The sequence below is a fragment of the Pseudorasbora parva genome, chromosome 6, assembly GCF_024679245.1.
Source record: "Pseudorasbora parva isolate DD20220531a chromosome 6, ASM2467924v1, whole genome shotgun sequence".
Lineage (NCBI taxonomy): Eukaryota > Metazoa > Chordata > Actinopteri > Cypriniformes > Gobionidae > Pseudorasbora > Pseudorasbora parva.
The window spans coordinates 26,681,047-26,694,075 of record NC_090177.1 but is presented as its reverse complement, the minus strand read 5'-3'; the positions used below and the strand labels follow the sequence as shown (position 1 = coordinate 26,694,075).

Below are 13,029 nucleotides of genomic sequence, written 5' to 3'. Positions count from 1 at the left end.
CTTCCTTGTCCTTGATTTAAGACTTCATCAGTCTCTATGACTCTCTTTTGAGAATTGCAAATTGTATATATCATTTGTTCAATGCCTAATTTGTATGTAAATTAGCTTATTTTCAATAAAAAATAATAAATCAACAAAATAGCTGAGAAAAACACAATTGGCCAAGATTGCTGTATCGTTTTAGGAAAATCTAGCATAGCATAAGAGAAGCATGCCATGAACAAACTAAATCCCAGAAACTGCAGGTTATAAAGGGGACAGTTCATGCAGTTTTTTATATATATTCATCACATACGTCTGACAATTCTGTTCTACAGAGCATGAGCGATGTGCAATAAGTGAACAAAAAACTATTTTGAATCGAATTTTTTCAGAGAATCAATTGATCCTTTAAACAATTCGTTCAGGAATAGAAATAATTTGGTTAAGCGAATCTTGCATCGTTCCCATGAAAACAAAACAATTCTTATTTTTATTGAATATATATATATATTCCCCTCCTTTTTCTTTGATGACGTGTTGTTTGCTATGGTAGTGATTTGCTATTTCTTTCAATTTTACATAATACACACTTCAAAGCAGAGGCAGTCAATGTAAACTGACACAACACCAAAAAAGAGAAAAGGATGGTTATTAAAGCCAGAAACTTTTGCTTTTCTGGGATTTAACTAAAAAAAAAAAAAAAAAAAAAAATTATCTCATGACAATTAAATCTATAAAGTGATATAGGGTGGAAGGTGGGTGAAGACTGAAGGTAATATATTGAAATGGACACTCCTAACAAATGACTATTTTAAAAAGATAGCATGTTATTGAACAAAAAACAAAAGCAAAAATAAGTAGAAATTATATTTTAATTATTTGCGCAAACACAGCAAAGGTTTTGTCCAGAACCAAACAGAGGAGATGGTCCACGTGACATGACCCTCATTCTGTCATCATTCTTGCTTTGGGCAGAAGGGTCAATATTGGTAAGTGCACTGAACCATGAGAAGGAGACTCTGAGATGAATTGGCTCACTGGTGACCATTGGAGGGCCCAATCCTTCTAGTGCAGAGCTCACAGGTTTGTCAGTCTGCAGAAAATTTGGTCAAATTTGATATAAGTATTTAATGCATAGAGACATTTTACCAATCCAGTCTTAAACCTTCTTCCATTTCAATAAAAAATATTTGGCTTTGTTATTATTATTCAAATTAAAAATAGCTTTATACTGTGTCTCTTTACCTTTTGCTATATAAAAATAAGACACTGAATGCTTCCCCATATTCGCTGTAGGATGACCAGAAAGGCCAGGAAATAAAGGACTAGAGTGACAACCTGAGGAAAGATGGAAAAGTAGTATCATATGTTTCAATAGAAGTATGACTGGGAATGAGTGAGATTATAGACCCACACAGTGAACGTGATTTCACTATAGGCTACATCATGTTCCTGGATCAACATTTCAATCAACCAATCAGATTTGAGGGACAAGTTTACAGTTTATGCCACGTTTTGGCTTACGAACAGAGTTAGGTGTTTATAAGTGTAATTCATCTATCATTCCCCTCTAATTTTAGGGAAAAGTTATAAGTAGGGTTAGGTTTAGAGGTAGAGATAGAGATAGGGTTATTTCAGACAAGAATGTTGTTCCAGGATCAATGAAATATACTGAAATCACAGTGACCAGATGGGCATATTATGAAATGAATGTACCTGTGAAGTGCTTAAGCTATTCTTCTCACAAACAGACACTTTTCTGATGTCTCCACAGCCGTCTACTTGTCCCCAAGTGTCCTCCAGTGTCTCCGGTGTGGGATTCGTCACCTCAGAAGCCTCTGATTTCAGATCCTGATCTGGTTCACGGTCAGATTCCGGGGTCAGCACTGGTTCAGGTTCCGATTCAGGTTCTGACTCAGGTTCATCTGGTGTTTCCTCCACCTCTTCTTCAACTGTAAAGTTGCCAGCATTATTTTTTCAGTTGTAAAAATAAAGGGTTAATCTATTCAGCCTCTGATGCTCACTCTCCAAGAAATCCAGCTGGTGCAGAATTCTCTCTTCTGCATCGAAATCCACATTGTAGTGATCCATGTTCTCATAATCAGGAACCAGGGTTTCCAGAGTGAAGCAATTAGATGCTATACCAACCCTTCAGATATACTGTTGATTGTTAGATGAATGTAACTAATACAATCTAACTGATGCTAAATTTGCTAAAAAGACAAAACTTACCTCTCAATAATATCTTTTGAGGTCTATTAAGGAGACATAAAATAAATATATGAAACACTGCATGCTTGACATTAAAAATGGAAGATTATGGAGCCCCCCAAAAAAGATATGACACCTGGACAAAAGAAGCCATCTCGGGCTCCTCTATGGCATTCTGAGCTTCCTGGATCAACTTTGAGTTTGTGTCTGCATGCTCACTGTAGGTTTGCAGTAAAGATTGGGCCCAGCCAGTCTTTTCTTCCTGCTCAAAAGTGATTTGTTGGGTCATGATCTTTCGACGTTCCTCCAGAATGGCAGACATGCGATCAAATTTCTCAGACAGAATCTGTTTCTGAATCCTGCTGTTTTCCTGTCAAACGGGTATTGTAAGCATTAATGGATTATCAGTTTGTTTTTATATATGTTTTTTGATGTTTCATTTCATGACATTGTGAAAGTAATTTCTTTGGAAAGAGCCATACAAACCTCTATGTTCCTGCTGAGTGCCTCTAGTTCATTAACAAATGACTGAAGACGGTCGTTTGTGGCAACCAATGAAGCAACTCTGTCACTGAGATCAGCCTAAAAGAAGTCAAATGAATGAATTGTTCTGAATGTTGTAAAGATGTAACACGATGACACGAATAGACCATACCTTCTGCTGCTGGTAAACATCAGGTAGGGGAACTACTTGACAGTTCTTGTGTGCCCCAAACACCTTACAGAGAGAGCAGGTGGGCACCTGGCACGTGATGCAATAAATATTCAGCTTCTCATCTTCATGCTCTGCACAGTTAAACTGTTCAACAGGCTTCGGTGGTGGAGGCCTAGAGCTGGAGACATACTGATTTAAATTCAAGATCAGGTCAAAGTGATCAATACGCCATATACCGCCATTTGTTTGTGTAAAATTAAAAGTAAAATTACTTTTAATTGCAATAAATCTCTCTCTCCAGGTTGTGTTATATGTTGCAGTTTGCCATGAAATAGTTGTTTCCTATTAGATTTTAATAAACACTTACTGGACCGAAGCAACTTATGTGTACTTGATTATTATTATTATTTTACCAAAAAACGTTTTGGGTTAGGTGGGAGCTGAAATTCTGTACTCCAAAATAACCCTCACTTGAGGGAGAAAGTTAGCCAGAAGGTCCAGAAATCCCAGTTTATTGTATGTCTGTGTAAATATTTTTCATGCAAGTTGTTAGTGCTAATGTTGTGCACACACACATAGACACACACTAGGGTGACCAAATGTCCTGTTTTCCCAAGACATGTCCTGTTTTCAAGCTCTGTCCCTAATATAACAATTTCTACAATTTTCTACACACACACACACACACACACACACACACACACACACACACACACACACACACACACACACACGACTGACAGTAACAAACATGCTTACATACACAATGTTTGTATTCAAGTTTTAAAAAAAATATGTTTAATTATTATGACTGAGAGTGACAAACACTGAGACTGTGACACACGTCAGTTATATTGAAAAGTCAGTGTTGAAAACAAAGCTTTAATTTTTTTTTTTGTGTGTGTCATAATCCTTATGTCATTATGTTACATTTCACGGCGGTGGATATCATAATGTTAAATCTCACACCAGTTACAACTAACCCAGACTATGGGGTGAGATATAACATTTCACTCCTCGTGTTTAAAACGAAACCGTGCATTTTCTGTTTGTGTTGCAAAAATTAATAGTTATCTCATTTGATAGCAGACACTTGTAATTAGTTTTTAACCATTTTGAACACACTGGCTTGAAAGTACGATATAAACAGAAAGGTCAAAAATGTTACAACCATCCCCATTCTCCCTACTATATGAGCCATAAAAGCCTGTTTAACACTAGACAAAAACACATGCACACATGCATTTTGTACTATGTTTTTTTAAAGGTTCAATAAACTGTTCTATTTAAAACAAAAAAAATCTGTCGTCAAGTTATTCAATACACTTCTGACCTGACCTTTCAGACTCCTGTTTGTAAACATCAATAATGTTCTCCACCAGTAAATTGCGCTGCAGTCCATAAACTCCATGACGATCCAAGACAACCTCACGCCGACAGGAAGGGCAACGGAAACGGCCTCCAATTCCAACCTGGAAGAGAGATGGCTGCACATCTTACTCAGCATGCTGTTCATCAGCTGTCAGCAGCATATACAATTAAAGTCACGTTTCCTAATTCACTACAGAATTATTTTAAAGGAAGATAGAAAGAATAAACATTTAGAATGGTTAACTGGACTGAATAACATCATCACCACTTTGTTAGACTCTCGTGTGGCCTGCGTGAGGTGCACTGTGTACTTCAAGGTTAAGATGATTTTACTCTATGGTCTGAATTCTGTAGTTGCGAGTATCTGAGTTTTTTTCTTTGTGTCCTTTCAGTATTGCTCTGTGGAAATGTGTTAACCCGTATGTAGCCTAATTCTGTAAACATGCCTCACTGTGTAATACAGTCCACATTATGGGCATTTACTTATATTTGCCTTAATAAACACACACATGGGCATGGAATAGAGATTGCAAACAGAGGAGATTGAGACAGGCATCCTAAAATAGTTATACTCTTAAATATCTCAGCAGCTGAGGCTTATGAGCCAAGTGTGAATCAGAGCACCATCACTGGCTTGGTTAAACAACAGTTGTGGAATTATAGGGAATTATTCAACAATGAAGCACAGTTTGATATTCCTCAGGAATAATCATGTCTTTTTTTAGCTACTTTGCTATTGAGTTTTAAAGTGACACAACACTCATTCCGAGAGGTTAATGTCAGCTTGAATTTATAAGACAAATGAATTAATTGAATTAATCAAAATAAAAATAAATAAATCATATGATAACATATGTTAAGTCTCACGCCAGAATGTTATGGTTTTCTTCATAGCAATATCTGGATTCGATTTCAACAGCGTCTCTTTTTTTTAAATTAAAACATGGCTAAACTGCCATTTATGACACATTTAAGAAGGAAACACGTCTTGACGAAGATGACAGGACGCCATAACACTTTTGTCGTTTGAAAGTGAACAGAACATGAATACAGAATATGATGATAATAACATCTTCAGCCAACTCCTATTTGTTTTATATCATCATCAGCTATACACGGTGAGCAGGTTTCTAGTCTGGCCCGCAGTAGGGCCACCGTGACATGGCATTGGCATGTAATATTTGTGAGCAAGTGGTTTCCTTAAATGTAGCCTACATAAGCCACATTTGGCAATGGCAGGTTGTTATACAGGACTCAGACTCACAGCTCGTACTACCGGAGCTTGAGAAGGGATCAACATGTAGAATAGACTATATTAAGAGTCGATAGACAATAAAGGGTCCAACATATGAGGAATAGTAGTTGAGGACATTAAACACTACATCCCAACTGTAGGGGGGCCCCGAGAGCAAAAGTTACCCAGTGTTGCTTTAAGACGCTGAGCGAAGCTTGCTTTAAATGGCCCGAACAAACAAACGATCTTGAATTAAATTGTTGCGGTATCTGATTATAAACATCAACCATGACTGTTGACATTTTTTGTCTTTGGGAAGGGTATGAAAAGTCCTCACGTCCCCTGCACAGCCTGGAACATGCACTGTAAAAAATCCAACTTGCAAATTGTTGACTCAGTTTCAGATTTTAAGTTGAGTGGACAAATTTTTGACCACAATGTTGAGTTTACTTATAAGGACGCTTTCACTGCAAGTTTACTAATATGTCGTCCACTGAACACAAACAAGTAAGTTGAGAAAACGTAATGTTTTAATTTATTCATAACTTCCCGTCATCGCGCATGCGCAGAATGTCAGTGCTGTATCTTGCACGGGGTTTCCTCCTTCAACCACGCTTTGGAAGGGACTGGATTTCATCTGATTGAGGTAAGTTTTCTTTGAGCTTTATGAATAATTTAAGCTACATATATGGCACACCTTGTTTGTTAAATGTTAAAAGACTAAACTCATACTAAAGCATGTGGTGATTAGTTATCTTGTTTGTTATCTGTTATGTTCGGTGATCCTGTTAGCAATCTGTTAATATTTGAAGGTATATATCAACATATACAGCTAGAGTATGGCTGGATGGACTATATTTTTAATGGAGACTATATAAAATGTAGGCCTATTTTGCTAGAGATTGTACACGTAGCACAGTAACGTCTATTTAAAGCTTCACTTTGTAATAAACTTTTTTTATGTTCAAAATTGACGAAATAGATACAATGAGCAAGTACTCTATGAATCCATTTTTTAAACCGTGTTTTTGTCTTATTTTGAATCATTACGCTACACCTATAATACATGTTTATTTTGGGACTATTTTAGCTCAGTCGGCGTCGATGCGGAGTAGCACAGTACTTTCGGCGTGACTCGTCCTCATAGACATAAACAGAGAGAAGTAGCTCCGACGACAATGTTCTTCCGCAAGACGCATGCACACCGTTTTGTTTTGATTAACGCGCGCCAAAAGTTACAGCTTCAACGTTATTGACAACTTAGACAAGTGTGAGGAAACATGCTTGAACGAGAAAAGAATAAGAAGGACGTGCATGATGTTAAAAATGTTAAAGACAGCATGTAAGTGCTAATCTTTTGTGTTTATTGCAATTTGATAGTGAAACATATACCCAATTTTGTCAAAAAGCTCACAGTGGGTAGCATTACCTTAAACACAGTAGGTTATGTCTTAATTGAACATAAATAATTTAGTGAATCCAAGATGTTTTAGTAGGATGTATTTGATATGTGCTTTAGCTCTTAAAGTGAAAGCAATCTAAGTACCTGCCGTCTTGTGTATATATTGTTACTCAAACAACAAGACAACATTACTTAATGCTCTTTTGTATCTTTATAAATACATTTATATTTAATTAATACAGTGAAGACTATGCATTGGGTTGTAATATCTTTTTATTATTCCATTTCTGTAATGCTACATGATAAATTAACATACTGTAACTGCTTTTGCGTTTGTTTTTGTATTTGTCCTGTTTAGAAAAAAAAAAAAAAAAAAGCACCAACATCAAACATCAGTGATGCATTGACAAAAATCTGGCAGATGTGCAAAAAATGTGACCTTTTGAAAGATCAGGTGAGTTTATTATTTTTAGATCTAAATGAAGTGTACACTTAATTTTTACTGTTTTAACAAAGTTTTTTTTTCAGGGTCTGTGCTGAGTATTACAGGAGAGCACCTTTTCCCTTCGTTGGATGAACACACATCTAGTTGTACAGAGAATGGAGATGAGATGAAGTTCTTACAACTTGAACATCAGGTAATTGTTTAGCATGTGATATATGTTTGATTAAAGGTTGAATGGTGTCATCGCTCTGTCAAGCTAAGTCCCATGCCTCTCTTTGGATATAACTTGGATATAACTTGTTCCATATTTGTTTTTTCTGTCTTTCAGTCACATACACTCTATTGTACTTGCTCAAAGAAAGGCCACAACTTTCAGAGGGACCTTTGTTTATGAGAGAAAATTTTGGAAACATCCTGAAGACTTGCCTGGTAAGATGATGTGTGTCATCATCAGCATATACACTCATGCCTGAAATACTTCAACTGTTCACCTGTTTATCAGGTCTATTTTGTCAAAAAGCTCACAGTGGGTAGCATTACCGTAAACACAGTAGGTTATGTCTTAAGTGAACATAAATAATTTAGTGAATCCAAGATTTTTTAGTAGGATGTATTAGATATGTGCCTTAGCTCTTAAGGGGACAGCAATCTATGTACCTGCTGTCTTGTTGTTACTCAAACAACAAGACAAAATCACTTAATGCTCTTTTGTATCTTTATAAATACATTTATATTTAATTAATACAGTGAAGACTATGCATTGGGTTGTTTTCACATTGTATTATTCCATTTCTGTAATGCTACGCGTTAAATTAACACACTGTAACTGCTTTTGTGTTTGTTTTTGTATTTGTCCTGTTTAGAAAAAAAGAAAAAAAGCAACAACATCAAACATCAGTGATGCATTGACAAAAATCTGGCAGATGTGCAAAAAATGTGACCTTTTGAAAGATCAGGTGAGTTTATTATTTTTAGATCTAAATAAAGTGTACACTTAATTTTTACTGTCATAACAATGTTTTTGTTTTTTTCAGGGTCTGTGCTGAGTATTACAGGAGAGCACCTTTTCCCTTCATTGGATGAACACACATCTAGTTGTACAGAGAATGGAGATGAGATGAAGTTCTTACTAGACCAACATGAACATCAGGTAATTGTTTAGCATGTGATATATGTTTGATTAAAGGTTGAATGGTGTCATCTCTCTGTCAAGCTAAGTCCCATGCCTCTCTTAGGATATAACTTGGATATAACTTGTTCCATATTTGTTTTTTCTGTCTTTCAGTCACTCCATTGTACTTGCTCAAAGAAAGGCCACAACTTTCAGAGGGACCGTTGTTTATAAGAGAAAAGTTTGGAAACATCCTGAAGACTTGCCTGGTAAGATGATGTGTGTCATCATCAGCATATACACTCATGCCTGAAATACTTCACCTGTTCACCTGTTTATCAGGTCCTTTTAGGTATACAAACTTATCATTTGCTCTCTGTCAGCCAAAAGTGTAAAGAGACGAAAGCAGGGTACAAAGTCATGGTAAAAAATACTAAATTGAAAAATCATATTTGAATCTTTCTCAGTGATCAGTTTGATTTCATCTGAGAGCACAAATTCAACAAGTTGTTGTTGAATCAGCATTGTAATTACATCAATGCTGAAATGGCTTCTAACAGCACAGGTTCAGGTGTGGCAGTGTTTGGGCTTGGGAAATATATTATGTTTATCAGTTTTAGTTCAATGGCTGAATTTGAACAAGCTTAAAAGGTTAGTTCAACTAAAAATGAAAATTAGCCCATGGTTTGTTCACCCTGAAGTCATTCTAGGTGTATAGGACATTCTTCATATACGCAGAGTTAAATAAAAAATATCATGGCTCTTTAAAGCTTTATAATGGCATTGAATGGTGGTTTCTGTTTTGAAGTCCATAAAAGTGCATCTATCCATCATAAAAGTGTATCATTCATTCATTCATTCATTCAAGCGAAGTAGCGTGTTTGTGTAAGAAAAATATCCATACTTAAAACTGTATAGACTAAAATATTCCAACGGTATGCAAGTCAACATGCGCTTGTGTGTGGGGCAGTTATATGATGGATAGAATAGCTGATGGATGGGTAGGTAAAAATGCGCTTTTTAATATATAACTCTGATATAACTCTGACACAAAGAAAGTTATATACACCTAGGATGGCTTGAGGGTGATTAAATCATGGTCTAATTTTCATTTTTGTGAGGAACTAACCCTTTATAATCAGGGCCACCTTTACTTTTCAAATAAAGTTACATGAGCATGTTTAGGAACACACTGAAAACACTGTGGTCCACTGGAAAATCCCTAATTTAATGCTTATTTCTATTGCAGGACATAGAGCCGGAATAAAGGGAGAAGATGAGGATCTTAACCATCTTTGAAAATGATGCCACCATCCACTCAAACCCAAATATAAGGTGCCTCTCTGTAGTACTAAAGAGCAGATTGGACCAGGTAATGTGCAATACCTTTGCTGCAATTGTTACTAAATATTTTTTTCAAAAGTGTTTAATGTTCTTGACCCCCAGTGCTCAGCAAGAGTCTGGTCCTTAAAAAAATTGCTGCAGTCTTTATGGATAATCATAAGGTTGAGCATTTATGTATTTATTTCAATTTGTTCTCTAATTTAGTGCATAATCTTTTTTTGTTTATAAATATTGAAGAGTGGAGTAGAAGTTCATCACCTTCTAATGTACCTATTGGAGACAGAAAATGCTGTTTTGCAGAATTGTCAATAAAATTTTTCTGTAATGATGGCAATGTATTTTGTATTGTGTTGTATTTTCAGTGTGGTTTGTTCTGGCTGCATTTGGATTCTTAATGTGGTGGGTACACAAGTATCTGGGTTAGATATTTGAAGAAAGTTGAACCAACTTACAAAAAGTACAACGTTGAGTTAACTTAAAAAAATAAAGCAACCAGCTGCAAAGCATTTTTGAGTTTACTGAACTCCAAGACCTGAAGTTGTGCTAACTTGTTTCTTTGAGTTGGACTGGTAAGTTGAAAAAGTTGAACCAACTTTTTGGTTTCAAAGTTGAACCAACTTACACAAAGTACAAAGTTGAGTTAACTTAAAAAAATAAAGCAACCAGCTGCAAAGCATTTTTGAGTTTACTGAACTTCAAGACCTCTGAAGTTGGGCTAACTTGTTTCTTTGAGTTGGACTGGTAGTTAGATGGACTTACTGAGTAAAGTATAATTAACTTAATCAAATAAGTTTAGTGAACTTTCAAAAATGATTTGGCATAACTTCAACCACTGAAGTTGAGTAAACTCAAAAATGCTTTGCAGCTGGTTGCTTTATTTTTTTAAGTTGACTCAACTTTTTTTTTTTTACAGTGTGACATTTATGTCCATGAGCTGACGTTTTCAATATCCTCGCGTGCCGCTTGTTTACTTGCAGTCCCGATGATTTTGCTCTGTCAATTCCGCCTGACAATGAACATGTTCGGACAAATGCAAATGTTGGGGTGGCGTACATATTAACGATCCCAGTGATTGCGTCACAGTTGCCGTTATGTTGAGAATCACTTATTTTTCCATGGTGTTTTTCATACACGAGATTTACACAAGAAGTAGGAGGCAGATGGAGAAGTAGATGGTGTTTGTGACTCACAGTATGTGATGTCCATGTACTGAACTCTTATTATTTCACTATGGCAAGGTTAATTCCATTTTTCATTCTAGGGCACCTTTAAGAAAAATTCAACCTCTAATCATCCAAATCAAATTTGAATTCAACTTCCTACCAATTCTTAAATTCAGAATTTTGTCAAAACCTGTTTCTTAGAGGAAAAGATTAACATGTGTTTAGCGTTCATTTGAACCCCCTTCCCAATGACTTTTAACCTTTGCTTATGAGGAACTGTAAGGGAAGACCGGTGAGGTATCAAACTTTATCAAAAAAGGAGAGGGATTATGCAGACAAAACATATAGATCTGGTTTCACAAACAGGGTTTAGATTAAGCCAGGATTAGGCTTTAGTAGTTCAGTTAGGGCATTTAAGTAGCTTTTATAAATGCGCCTTAGAAATAAACATTACTGGTGTGCATCTTGAGACAAAACAATGGCCCTGATTTGAAGATGTCATTCATTGCAAGTTACTTTCACTTAAAACAGCTCAAACATGCATTTAATTCTGGGACTAGCTTAAGCCTATCTTTGAAACCAGGGGATAGCATTACTAAGGACTCTCTCATATCAATACTTCCATTGTGCGCTGCATGAGCTCTAAACCCCTGATGGCTCAAATGCATCAAATGTAGGCCATCACCTATTTTTATACCTCAGATTTCAAGCTGGGGATTGAGTTTTGACATTTGCAATCCCCACCTGTTTGGTTTGCACACATATTAGCATGACAGGGCGTTAGAAAGCAGTCTGGTTACAACAATCATCGCAGTTACTCCACGTGGAACTGTTTTATGTGTACAAGCAACTTTACATGTTGTTAACCATCTATTATAGCAAATAATATATACAAATAGCATTTTAGCACATAGAAAAGGCTGTGGTTTTTGAAGGAAATTGACACCTCATCACATCTCCAAAGAACATTTCAGCGTAAAGAATTTTTACATTGTATTTTAACATTTTAATAATCCAAAACCATTGTGTGGAATTAAAAGGTTTCGTGACGGTTCTTCAATAACCATAAATGAAAAAAAAAAAAAAAACATTTAACAATTTTAAAAGTGTAGTGTGAAAACTACTTTTCCACTAAATAACCTTTTGTGCAATGTAGCAAAGGAAAGGGTCCACATGCAATTCTGAGATTTTATCATCTTAAAAAAGGCTTGAAAATGTATTTGTAATCATGTTCCTTGGTTACCTGAGAAGAGGTTTATTCATTAGTAACTAAAAACAATAAAGTATACTTTCGACCCAGGAAGGGTTAAACTGTAAAGATTTAGGGGTGTTGATGAACTCGATCTACTCCATCTGTGTTTTAATCATCATTCTGAATTCGATTCTGATGCAGTATATGATAAAATTAGATTTTTCTCATGAAATGTTTTAAAAAATGTTTTTTTTTTGTGAAACTTGAGGTATATTTAAAGCAAAAAAAAATATATATATATATATTAAATAGGAACATGGTATACTTAAGTGCAAAAATAATATATAAATAAGTATGATGTTATTTATTTATGTTCACTTAGAAGTATACTTGCAGTATAAAACCAAGTGTAGTTTACTGAGAGTAAAGTTGCATAAACGTGTTACAAGGTTTTTAAATTAAACTTGAAAAAAAAAAATTTATAAAGGTAACAAAATGTTTCTACATCCTCTTTACACATGGTACACACCTGGTAGAGTTCATTGGCACACTTGCGACAGAGGTTGTGCAGACAGGGCAGAATAACGACTGGTTTCGTAAACACGTCCAGGCAAATGGGACAGATGAGTTGTTTTTCCAGCGTCCCCATCGAGGGGTCTTTGTGGTCAGAGCGTATATCCAGTGGAAGAGACATGGCCGTGTGCCCCCGCTGACCCCACACTCACTGGAAAACTAAGTTAGGAGAGTGAAACCACAGCTGACGAGATGAGACGCCACCGTCTGCATGTCTCTGGGCTGTTCGTATGTGGATTTGCAGTCTCTCGAGGCAGCGGGCAGTCGCTCTGCCCCAGTGCTTGAACAGGACGATGGGGCCTGTGTTGGTTTGAATATGCTAGAAGGGGAAGGTGTCTGGTTTCTT

The 13,029-nt window shown here is 36.1% G+C and overlaps 1 protein-coding gene and 1 long non-coding RNA gene across 2 annotated transcripts; one reads left to right on the top strand and one right to left on the bottom strand.

Annotated features, from left to right (window-relative positions):
• Positions 1–836: 836 nt before the first annotated feature.
• Positions 837–13,014, bottom strand: trim101 (tripartite motif containing 101). Its single transcript, XM_067446515.1, has 10 exons — positions 12,640–13,014; positions 4,187–4,335; positions 2,849–3,026; positions 2,680–2,775; positions 2,330–2,563; positions 2,215–2,237; positions 2,007–2,131; positions 1,699–1,934; positions 1,228–1,320; positions 837–1,075 (listed from the first exon to the last, which is right to left on the bottom strand). The coding sequence occupies exons 1-9, from the start codon at positions 12,802–12,804 to the stop codon at positions 1,234–1,236; spliced, it is 1,293 nt and encodes a 430-aa protein (XP_067302616.1). The 5' UTR covers positions 12,805–13,014; the 3' UTR covers positions 837–1,075; positions 1,228–1,233.
• Positions 7,148–10,267, top strand: LOC137078816 (uncharacterized). The gene is made up of 7 exons (XR_010905351.1): positions 7,148–7,309; positions 7,384–7,493; positions 7,629–7,729; positions 8,164–8,256; positions 8,335–8,450; positions 8,586–8,680; positions 9,661–10,267. It is a non-coding gene; the product is annotated as an uncharacterized lncRNA (long non-coding RNA).
• Positions 13,015–13,029: the final 15 nt, after the last annotated feature.